The sequence below is a fragment of the Crocuta crocuta genome, unplaced genomic scaffold (assembly GCF_008692635.1).
Source record: "Crocuta crocuta isolate KB4526 unplaced genomic scaffold, BGI_CrCroc_1.0 scaffold687, whole genome shotgun sequence".
NCBI lineage: Eukaryota > Metazoa > Chordata > Mammalia > Carnivora > Hyaenidae > Crocuta > Crocuta crocuta.
The window spans coordinates 4,482,098-4,500,640 of NW_027530182.1; the positions used below are offsets into that span (position 1 = coordinate 4,482,098).

Sequence of the window (18,543 nt, forward strand, 5' to 3'; positions counted from 1 at the left end):
AATTATGTAAATTGTTTAAAGTCACACAACTCTTAAGTGGCAGAGCTAAGATTAAAATTCACAATCTTTACTCATCATGATACACTTCCTCCCAGTTGACTTGTTTTCAGATGCCCACCCCTAGGCTAGGAGAAAGCAAAAAAACCCTGACCTACAGACCCAGTAAGACACCCCCATACTGGGAGGCCAAAATCAAAACAAAAACAAACATTTACTACTTCAATATTAAAAAAAGAAGTCACTAACTCAAAATTATACAGCACCATTTTTATTATAGGCATTTCAATTATTAAATTTTGAAGATTTATATAAAATGATATACGATACAGAACTAGGTTCTCTTACACAAGTTTTGATCAGTTTCATCACAATTAAGACCAATTAGCCAAAAAAAACAAAAACAAAACAAAACCCCAACAGATTAACCCACAATGGATTAATCCCCAAAGCCTCAGGAATAAACACACAAGCAAGCATGAAGTTTAATGTGACACAAATTGTGTATTGAGCCAAAAGGAATATTTTCTTGTTAGTTATTCAACTTTTTGCCCTGAGAGGACTCAGGGCTATTAGCATGTGAATGATCTGATCCATCCTCCTCTTCCAAAGGTATAATATCTGGAATTTCATCAGTCTCAGATGCCAAGTCTATGGCAGTGAAATCAAATACCTGTAAAAGAAGAATCTTAGATATTAAAACAAACACCAATGAAATGCATGTCAGGTCCAAGTGAGCTCGTGGAAACACCGATTACTGCATGTGAATGAACCTCCCTTTCTCCATAGCGATGCTTCTTAAAAGGTATTTATAGTCAGGGGCGCCTGGGCGGCTTAGTCGGTTAGGCGTCCGACTTTCGCTCAGGTCATGATCTCGCGGTTTGTGGGTTCGAGCCCCGCGTCGGGCTCTGTGCTGACTGCCAGCTCAGAGCCTGGAGCCTGTTTCAGTCTGTGACTCCCTCTCTCTCTGACCCTCCCCTGCTCACGCTGTCTCTCTCTCTCTCCTAGAAATAAATAAAAAACATTAAAAAAAAAATTAAAAAAAAAAAAAAATAAAAGGTATTTATAGTCATATTACCACAGTTCACTCATATTATAAAACTTCTCTTTAAAATGAAACTAACTAGGGGGTAACTTGGTAAATGAAAGGGTTTTTTTGAAAATACAAAATATAAGGCATTTCTGGTTATTCATCTATTAATCTACTATTCTCTTAAAATCAGTAATACTCCACTTTTCCAGAATTCTGACTTACAAATATAAACTCTTTGGGAAGTGTCTAGGAACTGAGCAAGGAAAAGGTATCTTAAGAGTTGAAATAGTCATCATAAAGTCCTAGCTCTTTTCTGTATAGGAAAGGCTTTTAGGGATAAGAAGTTCTGTTAGCTTCTACTTTACATACAATTTTGATAAGCTACGTGATGTTTCTTAGGCCACAGCAGATTAGAAGCAGAAAATTAGTAACTTATAATAAATTACTAAAGGCTGGAATCTTGATAGCAGAGGGAAAAAGTTAGCTAATTCTCTAACTGAGGCAAAACAACAACAAAAATCCATCAAAACACAGCAGGAGGGAAGAAAGAGGAGTTACCATTTAATAGTTAACAGAGTTTATGCTTGGAATAATAATAAAGTTCTAGAAATGGAAAGTGATAATGATTGCACAATATGGTGAATATACCTAATGCCATTGAATTGTATGCTTAAGAATGATTAAAATGGGGGTGCCTGGGTGGCTCAGTTGGTTAAGTGTCTGACTTCAGCTCAGGTCATGATCTCACAGTTCATGAGATCCAGTCTCATGTCGAGCTCTGTGCTAAAAGCTCAGAGCCTGGAGCCTGCTTCAGATTCTATGTCTCCCTCTCTCTCTGTCCGTCCCCCATTCATGCTCTGTCTCTGTCTCTGTCTCTGTCTCTCTCTCTCTCTCTCTCAAAAATGAATACACATGAAAAAAAAAAGAATGGCTAAAATGACAAATTTGATGCTGCGTATATTTCACAATTAAGAAGGAGTAAAAATGAAACAAGGGAAAAACAGACAAGAAGAGGGAATCTTGTTTATCTTCCCAAAGAACTCAGGTGCTCAGAGAACTGTCTGGTTTGAAGTGCAAATTTCTACCATTTATTCTTTAAGACTCTCAGTTTGGGTAGATCAAACTACATTCTAGCTATTTATGAATGTTCACTTTGCAAAGATTCAATCCAACCTGACATTCGCCAAAGCCAGCAATGCTTATACAAATTGGTTCAGAGCATTAGTCAGGCAAGGCAACTATTGCAATTTGAGCTTTATTAGGTTAGAAGATATACCGTACTTAGCTCTCTCTTCTGAACTATGTCTGTTAATAATACATTTTAAATCCAATATCACTTTGTTTTTAACAAATATAAAATAGGACAGGAAGCTACAACACAAGAAGATACAGGCAGAGAAATTTTCTGGGCCCCGAACAAAGAGGCAACCTGCAGAGCTAGAGTGCTAGAATAGAAACAATACATGCAATTTGATAACAGTAAGACATCAAACTAAATCCCCATCCTACCACCCACCCATCTCTTTTCAATCTGTTTCCTCACCTCTCACATGAGGAAGATAACCTGATTTGGTAACAGATGAAGAGTGAAGGTAGAATGAGCCTAACTTGTAAAAGGTGCTCAATAAACAGTAGCTTTTATTTTCATAAGTTCCTTAAATAGCAATACATGCATGCGCACGCACACACACACACACACCCTCCAAAGTCACCTATGCGCTATGTAACTTGGCCTAGGCTAGAATTCTTTGCAGAAGGTTGGGGATCCAATACTCAGAATTTTAGGAGAAAAGTTTTCAGCACCACCATCTAAAAAAAAAAAAAATCCTCTAGTACCTGAGATGCTTTAAAAAAAATTTTTTTTAATAGTTATTTATTCTTGAGAGAGGAGGAGACAGAGCATGAGCAGAGGAGGGCCAGAGGGAGGGAGACACAGAATTTGAAGCAGGCTCCAGGCTCTGAGCTGTCGGTACAGAGCCAGCACGGGGTTCGAACCCATGAACCCTGAGATCATGACCTGAGCCAGTTTGACACTTAACCAACTGAGCCACCCAGGTGCCCCTAAAAAAGTTTTTTTTTAACATTTATTTATTTTTGAGAGAGAGAGACAGAGCATGAGTCAGGGAGGGGCAAAGAGAGAGTGAAACACAGAATTTGAGGTAGGCTCCAGGCTCTGAGCTGTCAGCACAAAGCCCAACATGGGGCTCAAACCCACAAACTGTGAGTTCATGGCCTGAACTGGTCAGATGCTCAACCAACTAAGCCACCCAGAGGCCCCTAGTACCTGAGATGCTTTAGAAGAGCCATATGAATAATTCCCATTCCATATATCCAGAATGATCCAGAGTGTCTGGTTTCCATTCAATCCTTGGCTACCAGCAAAACCTACTGTGAATAGAGGGTGGGGCAGCTAAGAGGTAGTCACAGTCCATCAAGTTTCTATGATGAGTTTAATGTAAAATATAGTGATTGTGCCTGACCATCTTCATGAAGGTTTTAGAAATGTGGCACAAATCATTTTGCACATCTATAAAACAAATCTTTTTAAAATTTTTTTAATGTTTATTTATTTCTGAGAGAGAGAGAGAGAGACAGCATGAGCAGGGGAGGGTCAGAGAAATAGGGAGACACAGAATCCAAAGCAGGCTCCAGGCTCTGAGCTAGCTGTCAGCACAGAGCCCAACACGGGGCTTAACCCCATGAACCACGTGATCATGACCTGAGCCGAAGTTGGACACTCAGCCGACTGAGCCACCCAGACGCCCCAAACAAATCCTTTTTTCATTGACATGAGCAAGTGTAGTTTGGACCATTGATGGAGTGTAAGGAGGAGACTCTTTTGGAGAATACCCATTCAGGGACAGAGGCCAAACTCAGAGTTGGGTACTTACTATGAAATTAATGAGAGTCCCTCCCTGAAAGGACAGGAAACCATCAACACATGCTTTTCAAGAAACCAAGTGACCATGCTAGATTTCTGCAACCTTGTGCACCTGTTGCAGATTGTACACCATACAACCTTGGGGGCCCCTTTCATATCATAGACTTCACTGATTCACATATTATAACAGCTTTCCAGAAGGTGGCACTACACATGTGGAGAATAAGGTGCCATTTTCTAATATGCCTAACAGTAGGTTAGTGGTTGGTGGCCTTGGGCCCTGGCTAGGTGAGACTATTACAGAAATAAAAAGAACATCTGTGGTAATGTAACTTGCTAGTAGAGGTGTGTTTGTGATGCTGATATGACCCAGCATCAGAAAAATTTATTTATTTTGAAATAGAGTAAGTATAGAAGCGCTAATGAAGTGAAAAGAAAAAACAGAAGTTTAAGTTTGTTTAAACGTAATTTGATATCTAGAACTATGAAAGGATCATGCAAGAGGTAAGGATGAGCTCTACCACCAAATACATAAGATAAACCCTGGTGAGAGTTCGATTTAGCACAAACGTCTTACCATCCATGACAGATTGCATATGCAGCTTCTTTATGTGCTTGTGAGCTACAGAACAGAGAGTGTCTTGGTTCTGCTTTACCAGAACAATTTGGGACAGCTGAGTACCATTGCCTCATGCGCAACCCCTTCCCTACTGTAGAAACACCCTCTTGCACCCTGATGCTTTGTCCTCAGCTAACAAGAGTCTGTGGGAAGTGCTTAGAACTCTTAGCATAGGAAGCAGGTTGGCACCGATCACAGCAAAATTAAAGTGATTCATGGTATGTATCCATTGCACAGCATTCAGCTAGTCACTGTTAACTCATCTCATGTGTATTCTATTCATTTGCGCAAGCAAATCAAGAGTCGGGCATAGGAAACTTTATAGAACCCACCCTGAGAGCCTTGGAGACAAGGAACTATAGGTAACCCTAATCCTGTTCCCTTGGCTTCTCTAACAGCATTCAGTGGATCACCTACAGTAGAATCGCTAGGGATGATACTTTTTATTTTAAGGGATGCTTTGATTTTTTGAAGGGGTGCTTTTAACAACTGCAGATGTCTAGGGGAGCCTGGGTGGCTCAGTCGGTGAAGTGTCCGACTTCGGCTCAGGTCATGATCTCACAGTTCGTGGGTTCAAGCCCTGTGTTGGGCTCTGTGCTGACAGCTAGCTCAGAGCCTAGAGTCTGTTTCAGATTCTGTGTCTCCCTCTCTCTCTGACCCTCCCCTGTTCATGCTGTCTCTCTCTCACTCTCTCACTCTCAGAAATAAATAAAAAAACCCCAACTGCAGATGTCTGGTACTACCACCAGACTCATAACCAGATAGATTCTCTGGAGGAGTAACCCAGGAATCTGCATTTTGTCAATTTCTCCAGTTAAGCCCTGGCATGGAAACAGAGGGTGGGAGAACACTCCCTGATGTGCTGTTATCTGCACTGAGATATTATATGAGGGCGTCAGCCCAACCAATCCATTAACTACCTCCTGAGCTGCATTGTCCTGTGCTCTAGCCTGTGCAGACAAAACAAAAGTTAAAGTGCTTGATTCACACTACCTGACCTCTACTATTATTAATGCTAAGTTTTAATTTAAACGGTTGGATAGAGGCACTTGGGTGGCTCAGTCAGTTAAGCATCTGAGTTCAGCTTGGGTCATGAACTGGCAGTTTGTGGGTTTCCCGCCTGCCTCGGGCTCTCTGCTGTCAGCATGGAGCCCACCTCAGACCCTCTGTCCCCCTCTCTGCCCTTCCCTTGCTTGATTTCTCTTGCTCTCAAAAATAGACTTTTTAGGGGTGCCTGAATGGCTGTCGGTTAAACGTCCGACTTTGGCTCAGGTCATGATCTCACAGTTTGTGAGTTCGAGCCCCGTGTCGGGCTCTGTGCTGACAGCTCAGAGCCTGGAGCCTGTTTCAGATTCTGTGTCTCCCTCTCTCTCTGACCCTCCCCTGTTCACACTGTCTCTCTCTCTCTCTCTCTCAGAAATAAACCATTAAAAAAATTTTTTTTAAATAGACTTTTTAAATCTAAAAAAAAGTGGTTGGATAGAATAAGAGCTAAGTAACAAGTGCTGGTGAAGATGTGGAGAAAGCAGAATTCTCATCCCTTGTTGGTGGGCATGTAAGATAGTGCAGCCACTTTGGAAAACAGGTTGGCAGTTCCTCAAACAATTAAACAGAGGGACTATGACCCACTCACAATTCCACTCCCACATATATACCCAAGAGATATGAAAACAGAATTTAAGTGGTATTTCTCCATCACTATCTACATAAAGTACCATTTAGTCTATTTATTACTTTTGTAAGATGTAGTTGACAACACTACTTTAAGTTTATTTATTTTGAGAGAGAGAGAAAAAGCAAGCAGGAGTAAGGGAGGGACAGAGAGAGGAAGAGAGAGAGAATACTGAGCGGGCTCTGCACTGTCAGCAAACTCATGAACCATGAGATCATGACCTGAGCCAAAACCAAGAATCAGATGCTTAACTGACTGAGCCACCCACACACTCCATTCCTTACTTTCTTACGTTCTAGAAGACATTAGAACTTTCTTCCCCTCTCTCAGGAATGCTAAGTTAGCATTCTCTTTTGCTTTGGTCAATAAAACCGAAGACCCAAATTGTTGCCCGGCCATTCTTATACTGCCTTACGCTGAGGTTTAATATTTTGCAGGTTAACTTTACAATATAGGGAGGGAATTTTTAAATTAGCAGCCTGGGGACAGACTGAGGGAGAAATAGAATCCTATACCAGGATGTTATTTGAATATTCATCAACAAGTTTCCTGAGACTATAAAAGTCTCTTGAGCAAAGTCTCTGGTTTTTCCATTTTCATCAGGGCAGAGTCCATGCCTTATACTATTAGGAACTCAAACACTGAATTAAATCATTCTTTACTGCAGCTACATTTATAGAATAGCTACTTACATCTCACAAGACCATCATCCATGCAGACTCAGTGCTAGGTCACTCCTGGAGCTGACACGGTCCCAAGTCCGCAAGAGCCCAGGGAGATCAGGCCAGCAAAAGACCTTCCTTTCCATACCCCCATATCTGCTCTCCCAGGCATCATTTAGATTCCATTTCCTTCAAGATTTATGCACAAATAAATATCTATCCTGCTCTTTATTCCTCCCTCTCTCACCAGCCACCTCTACGAGCTAAATGATATTCTAGAAGAGAGATTTTACAGACCAAATTTCAGTTCTTCCCTTCTCACGTCATTAGCCCTTTAATTCCTACTGCATTTTGATAGTGGATAGATTTTCCTAATCACGTCCTGTTATGTCCTTACACCTGGACTGGCAACTTAAAGATGCTGTATGACACCGCCCCGCAATGGTGATCCCATGCCTCTAGTGCAAAACAGAAAAAGACACCCCATCCTCAAACACTCCACTTCCATCTGTTGAAGTGTCGCTAACCTTACATTACAGATGACAAAACTAAGGCTAAGAGATTAATGGCTAGCACACCATACTTTTGATTTCTTTACCCAGAACTAACCAGAGTCCACATTATTATTCCATGCAAAGAAAAATAAACCTTTGAACACTCAAGCATGCCACATCAGCCTTCATGCAGCCAAATGTTTAAAAGCCTTCCATAGTTAGATATTGTGCTCAGTTGGCTTTTTTTCCCCTCACAAGAATCGTCTTCTTTGGGGAAAAGTCTGTTAAACCCAAACTGCCAGTTTATGCAACAACAAAGCTGTAAGATGCAAGAACATGGATTCTGAGACATGTTGACAACTGAATGGAATGCACATAGGCACAGACTGGAGACACAAAGCCAGACAAAACCACAAGGGAGCACAGCTCATGGCAAAAAAGACAAGGGCTAGTGCTGTTCTTTTGGAAGCTAAGTAGTCTCACTCATGAATAGCTTTGAGAACGGTCTCATTTTCATAAGCAACTCAGCTGGCACTGTAACTTTCATGATGGGGAAACAAGTTTATGCTCAGGGTAAGAAAGGATGTGTATAGTTACACTACATAATTTATCAATCAAATTAGAATAAACCACAAGATAAGAGCCTTGGAGTTTTGGGGCAAGGTCATGTCCACTTTAGATTAAGAAGTAAAAAAATGTTTCAGAGGCAGTTGCTCTAGAAAATGCCAGTTACTGGGAGCAGGCAGGCCAGTGAATGGATGGGTTTCCATCCTGGAAGCCGACGGAATTATGGCAGTCTACCTTCCAGAAACTGTGTGCTTCTTGGCTTCAAGTATCTCAGCCAGTCTCTCCCCTCCAAATCATCTCACCTGGAGTTGCCTCAAGGGGAAAAATTTAGTTCTGTCACTTTGTAAGCTTTGACAGTCTCATTCACATCAAAGGCACATGCGGTTATGTGCGGCTTTCTTGTTTTCTTGGGGAGCAAGGGGAGGGAGGAACCAGAGTATAAAAAGGAGACAAACCTTAGACTTGAGTTCTGAAGGGCAGCCTTGCTAACCTTTTAGCAGGGACAGGCAGAAGTATGTAGCTCTATTTGACAAGTTGTTTTTTGAACAGTTTGGCATCCTGCAGCTTTGTTATATGGAGATTCGTGAGATTCCCTCCCTAGGTGACCAACATTGAGGGACTAGAAGTCTGAACACCCTCTGGAAGAGGTAAGAAGAATCCTTTCCTACATAAGGGTCCAAAGCTTTTCTGTTTCTAATTACTCCTAAAGGAACCTCACCAACTATTATTGTTAGCGACTTTCTCCCCAAGTAACAACATGGCAAGTCAAGTTCAGCCGAGACTGGCCACTGACGAGTCTTATCTCAGCTCAGGGCTCCCACTTTCGACAGCCCTTTAGCAAGAAAGGCCTATTGCCTTTACAGGAAACCAATGCCAACAGTCACTCCCTTGCTTCCTTTCAGTTTTGATTCCTTTTCAGCAAGGCAGTCAGCCAGGAGTAGCCTTCTACCAGCCTAAAAAACCCCTCTTAGAGGTCGAGTGGATGAGATGATAAAGGCCAACAACTGTCACCTTGTGAAAATTCGTGTATGCACATTAGCTTTTAATTTGTTTAAAACCTGTTGTCGGGGCGCCTGGGTGGCTTAGTCGCTCAAGCATCCGACTTTCGCTTAGGTCATGATCTCGCGGTTCATGGGTTTGAGCCCCGCGTCGGGCTCTGTGCTGACTGCCAGCTCAGAGCCTGGAGCCTGTTTCAGAGTCTGTGTCTCCCTCTCTCTCTGACCCTCCCCTGCTCATGCTGTCTCTCTGTCTCTCTGTCTCTCTCTCCTAGAAATAAATAAAAAACATTTAAAAAAATTTAAAAAAAAAAAGAAAAGAAAAGAAAACCTGTTGTCAAACCCTCCATTTTTAGCACTCGCCTTCAAGTTCCCCGCTGGGCCCGCTGGAATTCGCAGATGTGTGTTAATCCCCCCATCATGCAGGCCAAGCAGCTCTATGAAAGCAACACACAAAGCACATGGAAGACACAGCATGAAGTTCTCTATTCTGCAGCGAATTTTATTGAGTTCAGAGGGGACATTCCTTTATGAAAAATAAAAAACTGCAGTTGTACAGGCATGCTTGGTGAGACAAATCAGTGATGAAGCCTGCTCAGACCAAACCGGAGCAGACCCCAGCTCACACCACGGCCCACACGGAGGTGTTTTTATTCAATACAAATAAACAGCAACAACAGTAACAGGCAGAGACCATCACCGAAACTTGGGGAGTTCGACGAGTGTATCACTTAGCATTCTTTTCTGTCCAGCCAGGTAAACAACAGAACGCATCAGCTGATGCCAGAAAATTTTAAAGCTCTGAATGCAGTTAGAACAGACTACAACTGGGGACCTTTGTTCTAGCTAGCTGCTTCCCCAATTCCAGGTTGTCTAGCAGGTTAATTTCAAGAGAACAGAAAGGATCATCTGGCTGCCCGCACCGTCTACTGGTGACAAGGACAGGTTTAAGGGGTTTTGTCTGGAGACTGCTGGACCTGACTGGTTGTGTCCTTCTCTGCACCATGGTCCTGAGCGTTCTGAGATTCGGTCAGCTGAGGATAAAAGGGACCTACCAGCCAGTTGAGAGGTGTGTTGTTAACAAGATAATCCATCACATCATCTAAAGACTCCTTCATTTTCTGCAGCTGCCCCTTGCTAGAAGCGAGGAGGCCATCAGACACTTCCTTAAAGGAGGCAGCGCTGAGGAACACGGAGTAGAGGTCACCAGCCATCACCCCCATGTGACTGGCCTGATCTTGGATGTTCTGTGGTAACCCCTGGATGTTGGACAGCAGGGTGTGGCACGTGGTCTGGAGCTGCTGAGTCAGGTTGCGGGCAATAGCAAGAGTCCGTGACTCAATGTGCTAAAATAAAGCAAGTTTAAGAATTAGCCGTGGATCCAACGGTGCTACGTATCGGTCAGTTCAATTACAGCAAACTGGGTCGTGTCTACATACGTGGCTTCTTTGACTTAAAAATCCTCCTAAGAACCTGGAGCAGAACGGTACTGTTGCCTTCTCGGCTAGGCACACTATCTTTTTGAACCCAAAGAACCACTTTCTAAGACTACAGCATGGTATTTCTTCTGTCTGGAACATTCGTGCCCTTATTGCCCTTTCACCTAGTTTATTCACCCATGAATCTTCAACTTAGCACTCATCTCACTTAGCACTCATCTTGTCCAGGAAGCCATCTGACTCATCCATTCTTTCTTTCTCTAAGGGGGAGTTAGGTTCCTCTCCTATATATTCTCACAGCCCCCCGTATGAATGCTACCAGAAAGCCCTGTGGCATTGAAAAGTGCCTGGATCCCCTGTGAGTTTCCCATTTAGTTGTATTCTGGTATTGGCAAGACATGGGGCTCTAGGTTGCTGAAGTTACTGCACATTTTGCTTTTCTGTCACAGACCAACCCATGTACAAAGTATTGTTCAAACTTGTGATAGAGGACAGTATTCGAAGATAACAGGAAAATGGAAATGAAAAGTGTTTAAGGAAAACGGAAATGAAAAGTGTTTTAAGAACATCTTCCAAAACGGTCGTGGATGGCTGTCCCCATTGTCTTACCTCAGCACAGTGGGATTCATCAGTATCGTCATGGCCAATGCTTCTCTTCCATTCCAGCCAGGAGAGATAGAACTTATCCTGAGCACCTTGAATTTTCTGGTTGGCACTTTGCACATTCTTCCTGGCAAATTCAATCTAGAATAAGGTGAAATAACAAAAAGGAACCAACTAGTCAGACATTCGTGTTAGCCTGTTCTCAGATGACATAAATCAGATAATATAAAAAGCAAGAATTCCCGTGAGAGTTTAAGGAGTGTTATCCCCACTCTCATTGTTATTTATTACCAGTTTTTGTAAATCAAGCAAGTAATCGTCATTCTTTACTGCTTCTACTTAACTATTAAACCACTGTCTCCAAATTTACCTCTACTTTAGCCCAGGTATAAGGCAGCTCAAATTTAACATGTATACACATACAACATAAAGCTACAAAAGGAAAAGGAATGAAAACCACCTCTTCCCTGTTGCCAGGGACCTCTTTCCCCCTCCAAGAAGAAACTAGTTTTTAACAGTAGTACAATACATATTCTTCTGCAACTTGGCAACCTTTAATGGCTACACAATAGTCTTTTGTGATGTATCAATTTAGTTTCCTGTTAGTTGACAGGCCTTGTTTATAGTGTTTTGCAACTCTAAACTTCTATGCAACTCTAAACTTATATCTAGAAGGAAACATTTCTAAAAGTAAAGCTGCCCAAGGCACTGGTATGACTGTAACTTGCCTAGAACCATCCCATGTATTCCCCAGAAGGGCAAAGTACAGACACGCCTCTTTCTCTACCTCACTGCCCATGGCATCAGATTTTGCCAGTGTGACAGGCCAGGAGAAGCAGCTGTAACTTGTCCCCTCAGAGTAGGACTAACATTGCTTCGAGTATTTCAGCTATTTCTCCTTCCTTTTCAGTGAGCTGTCCATATAATTCTTTGCCCATTTTTCTATTGGATTGTTCATAAGAATCCTGGATTTCATGAGTACATTCTCTCTCATCCCTCCAGAGAAATGAACTCATCTTAGCTCCCTTTAAATGAAGTTCTACTCACCAGGTTAACAGTGGAATGGAGCTGAGAAATGGTCTCTTGGCCTTTTTGCTTCGCTTCCTTAACACTAGTGAGAGCCTGCTGGTAGGCACGTGAGCGGAGTTTGGTAGACAGGGACCCTAGTCTAATGTAATAACTTTGCTTTTGAACCGTGTCAAACCCTTCAACTTTTTTTGCTTCTTTTTCTGAAGTGAGGAAAAAAAGGAACAAAAATCATAAAGGATCACATTTAGAAGCGATGAGGCCCAGGGTCGCCTGGGTGGCTTAGTCGGTTAAGCGTCCGACTTTCGCTTAGGTCATGATCTCGCGGTTCATGGGTTCAAGCCCCGCATCGGGCTCTGTGCAGACTGCCAGCTCAGAGCCTGGAGCCTGTTTCGGAGTCTGTAAAAAAGAAGTGATGAGGCCTGGACTCTAACCTGGATCTCATCTTGTTGATTCTACCCACCCACCTGGCAATTATGCCCTCATTCCCCCCAGGACAGCTCCTGTCTGGACTTGACCACCCAAAACATACGTATCACTGCACCTGACTTTAAAAAAAAAATATTTTTTAATGTTTACTTATTTTTGAGAGAGACAGAGACACAGCATGAGTGGGGAAGGGGCAGAGAGAGAGGGAGACACAGAATCTGAAACAGGCTCCAGGCTCTGAGCTGCCAGCACAGAGCCCCAACACGGGGCTCGAACTCAAGAACTATGAAATCGTGACCTGAGCCCAAGTTGGACGTCCAACCAACTGAGCCACCCAGGTGCCCCTGCATCTGACATTTATCTATACATGTCTCAACCCAGTAGAGTAAGCTTCTTGGGCAACACAGTATCTGGCACATAGTAGGCACTGAATGTTTAATGATTCTGTAAAGCAGGCCATTGACAATAATCCATTTATAGAAAATTGCTCTAAGTTAAATTCCTCCAACAACAGTTTCCAACTTTGTAGAATTCAACATGAAACTTAGAACTGTTTACTCAGAATCAAACGTGACTTTTTGGTATATGAAGCAGATCTCAATGAAGCAGTTTTAAAAGACTGATTAAAAGACATAAATATATGATGTTAACTATGAGCTCAGGAAATAAACGGAGTTCAAGACAACGATCCAATTACCTAGCTCTTTCTCAGTGAGAGGGAGATACTGGTCTACCAGCAACTCCGACTTCGTGAGTGCATTCTCTACTCCACTGCTAACCAGCTGCGCCATCCGGCTTCCCAAGACTGTGTTAATGCTGCCATTGACCACAAACTTGGTCTTCTCCACACTGCCAGTCACTGCTCCTTTGGTCTTGTCCATCACACCAGTGATGGTGCTGGCCATGGTATCCTTTGCCCCAGTCATAGTAGTTGTCACAGCATCTTTTGCCCCAGTCATAGCACCTCTGGCACTGGCAACAACCTACAAGTAGAAAAACACATTGCTTGGCTGAGGAGAAACGCAGGCATAAATATATAATTATAGTCTTTCTTTTTATTTGTTAAGTTTACTTATTTATTTTTGAGAGAGAGAGACAAAGAGCGAGTGGGGGAGGGGAAGAGAGAGAGAGAATCCCAAGCAGGCTCTGCAGTCTCAGCACGGAGCCTGATGTGGGGCCTGAACTCATGAACCGTGAGATCATGACCTGAGCCGAAACCTAGAGTCAGACACTTAACCGACTGAGCCACCCAGGCGCGCCATAATTACAGTGTTAAGTAGGGCAGCCTGGTCTGAAATGCTTAACAAGGAATCTGGACTTTTTGCTCTCTGGCTTCAGGTCTTAGAAAAATCTCCAAGAGTTGAGAAGCGTCAATTTCCTGATCAGGTATCTCTGCCCTACCTACCTGCCACCACTCCAGGGTTATTGGAGGAGCAAGTAAGGTAAAATGATATAAAATTTGTCAGGATATTTTTTTTAAACTAGGATGAACATATAATAAGGCAGAAAAAGAACTCCAGAGAAGAATGGAATTTTCCATGTTGACATGCTCACAGTGAGGGCAGCAGCCTGTGCATGCCTAGGAGCACAGACAGGTGGCCCCATGCCCACCGGGCCCTAGGAATCACAGCTCCAGAAGGCCAACACCTGGCCAGAGACGTCAGTTCCCCATGCTAACGGATGGGCTCTCAGAACCAAGGGAGAAAAGTTTTTATCTACCGCCTCTGCATTGATCTAATACCACATGGGAATCAGTTATTTGCAACAGCAATATCATCTACAGAGGCAAAACCACAAATCAATCAAGATCAGACTAAACCAGGACCATCCAAAGGGGGGCTGGTTCATCTTGTTCCTCAGATAGAACCTGACAACAATTCAGCAAGTAAGGGAGTGGCCGTCACTCTTTCAAAAATACATCCAGGAGGAGAATTTATTTCTCCTGTTTATGACACACACAGCCCAGGCTAACCAGACAGAACATGAAGAAGTGGGAGGCAGCAAGCCCTTGCGCTCTTGCCCAACGACGCTCACCTGGATTGTTGGCTGATTCAGAATAGGCAGTTTCTCCTCGATCCTGTCTAGCCCTTTACAAGCATAGGTATTGGCAACCGCAACTGGAAGAATCACAAATGGGGGAGATGTCAAGTGCAAGTAAGAATGCATACATTATACCTTGAACCTTTGGCCTTTTTATAAAAAAAATGGAAGAATGCTGGTCTTCATTTACAATACGATGCACTGTCTCATTTCTCCAGCTCAGACAGAAGTGGCTTAGCAGGTTGCTGGCAATGGTCTTCTACAGAGAGGGAAATCAGCAAGGAAATCAGCTAGGAAGCTGGCGAAGAAACGTCTTCCTCATCAACTGATATCTAAGGTTAATGCCAAGAGAAGCCAGGCTTCATGTGAACCCTCATTCAGGGAGGGAGGTATCTGACAATTCTAAAACTGAGTGTTCCTGTCCAGTTTAATCCTTACCTACACTTAACTCAGTAAGTGGCAGTGTATTTTGGGGTTATGACCAGAAAACAGTATGCTAACAGCACCCCGAGTCTCACCAACAAAGCCCAGATTTTAGTCCAAGCACAATGATGGCCAAGCCAAGCACTAGTAATAAATTCATCTGGAAAGGAGCAGAGTTGGAAAACTGGTCTCTAGCGGTTCCTTACAATCCTCTGAGTCCATGATTTAACCATTTAGAGGAAACATCTAAACCTTTACTCAAAAGCAGTTAATAACGTGAAAAAAACGGGACCCTTCGTATACTGCTAGTGGAAATGGTGCAGCTGCATCGGAAAACAATCCGGCAGTTCCTCGAAATCTTAAACAGTTAATATTAAGACCCAGGAACCCCACTCCTAGGCATACAGCCAAAACAACTGAAAACACACGTCCACAGAGAATCTTGTACATAAATGTTCACAGTAACATTCATGATTCATCATCACCAAAAGTAGAAGGAACCCAAATGTCCATGAACTGATGAATGAATAAGTAAAATACGATCTACCCACACGATAAAAAAAAATGAGGCACTGATACGACACAACATGGATAAACCCTGTAAACGTTATACTAAAGAAGCCAATCATGAAAAAACATTTTTTATGGTTCCATTTATATATAATGTTCGGAAAAGAGAAGTCTATAAAGACAGAAAATAGATTAGTAGTTGCCTAAGGGGGGTTGGAAGGAAATGGGGAGAGACTGCGAATGGATGTAAGGTTTCATCCTTTTTTTACATTTTTTAATTTTTTACCCTTTTTTTAAATTGTAGCCAAATATAAACATACACTTCACCATTTTCACACTTTAAAATAAAAATGGTTTTATCTCTGCATAATCAGATACATTAAGTTTATTCACAATGGTATACAATCATCACCATTAGTATTTCCAGAACTTTTTCAACATTCTAAACAGAAACCGGAATGAGGGTCCCTTTCTGAGGGAATGAAAAGGTTCTAAAACAGATTACAGAGACACTTGCACAACTAGTGGGCGAATTGTATGGTGTGCTAATCATATCTCAAAAATGTTACTTTTGACAATAGTTCATGCATATTGTGTGATGCCAAGGAAATCAGCTTTTCATTTCACCCACTAGCACCCCTTGTGATCTCAGCTGCCAAACAGGCATCTCTGGAAGACTGTTTAACTACTGTGAACATCTGCTATAGTTAGGAGGCACTTTCCATAGCAACAACGGCCAAGGGGCAGGGTTTTTTGTTTTTAAATTTATTTTTATTTTGAGAGAGAGAGAGAACAAGTGGAAGGGACAGAGAGATGGAGCTACAATCCCAAGCAGGCTCCACACTGTCACTATTGAGCCCGATGTGGGGCTCGAACTCCAGAACTGTGAGATCATGACGGGAGCCGACGTCAGGACTCAGAGTCAGTTGCTCAACTGACTGAGCCACCCCAGCGCCCCTACCCAGCAGTTTGTAAGTAAAGGCAGTATGTGCCTTAGGAAAGACAGAGGAGGGGCGCCTGGGTGGCTCAGTTGGTTAAGCTTCCGACTTTCGCTTAGGTCACGATCTCATGGTTCGTGGGTTCGAGCCCCGCGTCGGGCTCTGTGCTGACTGCCAGCTCAGAGCCTGGAGCCTGTTTCAGAGTCTGTGACTCCCTCTCTCTCTGACCCTCCCCTACTCATGCTGTCTCTCTCCTAGAAATAAATAAAACATTTAAAAAAAAAAAAAAAAAAAAGGAAAGACAGAGGAGGTTCCCTGAGTTTGCCTCTAAGTGGTAGGGGCATAAGGCTGGCATTCACATCTTCTAGACAGTTCCTGGCTCACCCCTGCCCAATCCCTTGGAGTGAATGTTGAGGAAAAAGTCAGAACTCACTTTGTGGCTCTAGCTTCTGGAGGATGGGTAGAGCACTCGTCACAGCCATGGCAGTGATGGTCTTCACACCCTTCTCAGCCATCTCGCACACAGACTTCAAGCAGGGATACTGATCCTTTGTACTGATATAAGCCGAGGAGACCAGGTCGTACGTGGAGCTCACCAAGGGTAGGTTAGCGACCCTAGTGACCACATTCTGCAACCAAGGCAGAGGGAATTGTTAATTCCTCAAAACACGCATGGGGAGGGAAAGGAATCAAGAAAATGTATTTAAAGGCCATACCGGTTGTGGATCAACTGCCACCGATGCCATTTTTCTTCTTAGAGAAAGAAATCTGTGGAAGATAAACTTCTTTCAGGACACCAGGATAAACTCTCCCAGATTCATTCCCCACCCAAGTAAATGCTAATTTCATGAAAACATTCAAGATACAAAAAGTGTAGTTTTTTGCACTTCTCCCCGCCCTCAAGCTGGCAGCTGTCCCCTAAGCAAACACCTTCTGAGGCTGGCTTTCAGAAATTATGGGTAAAATTCCAAAAGAAAAGAGGGTCTATGGGAATAAACAAAGTTGTTCAGGTGTTTGTCTTGTTTTCCACCAGGGTACTAGGAACGCCTTTGGAAGAGGAACATCTGTTCACAAAAATTTTAGAACCAAGTTAAAATCCAGGATAAAACTAAAGACGTGGGTGTCTGGCTGGCTCAGTCTGCAGACCATGCGACTCTTGACCTGGAGGTTGTTCAAGCCCCATGCTGGGTATAGAGATTACTTTAAGCTGTTTGTTATTAAAATTATTTTTTCTTTTTGAGAGAGAGCGTGCAAGCGTGGGAGGCAAAGAGAGAGAGAGACACTCAGAATTGGAAGCAGGCCCCAGGCTCTCTGAGCTGCCAGCAGGGAGCGGGAGGAGCTGGAACTCACTAACCCCTGAGATCATGACCATGACCTGAGCCAAAGTTGGACCTTTAACCGACTGAGCCACACAGATGCCCCTAATAATAAAAAAATTTTTAAGTGAAAGATTTCAAGTAGAAGACATCTTCGACAGTCATGACTATGAAGCTGGAGCACTTTACGGGAATTTATTCCTTCCTTGTGAAGGGACTGCGACTCGTCTTAGGGAGACCAAGCACAAGAGGAAGGGCGGGCTCCAGTGCTAATTTAGTTCCTCCAACGACCTATACACCCACATAAAACTGCTTTACCGCTAAGCAGCAGAGCTGGGAAGGAAGCATCTGCACGGCCCACTCTCCACCACTTCAGGGCCAGTCAGTTCACCCTCCGGCCGCCGAGGGTCCCAGTGCCGCAGGAAATGTGCAAGAGCAACCCTGAAGGCGCAAGTCAGGCGCCAGTACCCACAGCCTCGCTGTCGCTGTGAACCCCATACAATTCTGCCTGAAGACGATTTGCTAGCACACTTCCTAAGAATGTGCTTTCGGGACAAATGGAAACTCTTACTCCGCAACCAAGCCAAGAAGCTACACCCGCACTGAAGCTGCGAGCAGAAAAAAATCCCGGGAAGGGCGGGGGGGAGCAAGGGTGGAAAGCGCAGGCCCAGGAGACCGCCCCTTCCCAGCCCGGACCCGGAAGCCCAAGGCGGGCTGACTCTGGGACCACCGCCCAGTCTCCCAGCCTGGAGCCCCGCCGGGGACCCGGGTCAGTCCGCCGGACACACAGAGGGTGCGCACCTACCTACCGACCTCAGCGCAGAAACGAGACCCCCGCGAGTCCCACGCGGCTTTCAAAGCAGGGCTCTGGCCTCCAGGCTATATATACCGCGCCGGCC

General features: G+C 43.6%; 1 protein-coding gene across 5 annotated transcripts in view; it reads right to left on the bottom strand.

Moving 5' to 3' along the window:
• Positions 1-252: 252 nt before the first annotated feature.
• Positions 253-18,543, bottom strand: part of PLIN2 (perilipin 2) — an 18,678-nt gene continuing 387 nt past the window's right edge. The window contains exons 1-9 of one of the 5 annotated variants that reach the window (XM_077765074.1): positions 18,458-18,536; positions 17,045-17,096; positions 16,762-16,957; positions 14,452-14,534; positions 13,115-13,400; positions 12,010-12,191; positions 10,969-11,103; positions 9,976-10,266; positions 253-670 (exon numbers count right to left, since the gene is read on the bottom strand). In XM_077765074.1, the coding sequence (XP_077621200.1) occupies positions 530-670; positions 9,976-10,266; positions 10,969-11,103; positions 12,010-12,191; positions 13,115-13,400; positions 14,452-14,534; positions 16,762-16,957; positions 17,045-17,074 (1,344 nt within the window). In that variant the 5' untranslated portion in view covers positions 17,075-17,096; positions 18,458-18,536 and the 3' untranslated portion in view covers positions 253-529. Of the gene's footprint in view, positions 671-9,396; positions 10,267-10,968; positions 11,104-12,009; positions 12,192-13,114; positions 13,401-14,451; positions 14,535-16,761; positions 16,958-17,044; positions 17,097-18,449; positions 18,537-18,543 lie in introns of those variants that run through there. The other 4 variants (XM_077765075.1, XM_077765073.1, XM_077765076.1 and 1 more) reach the window with 4 other exon arrangements.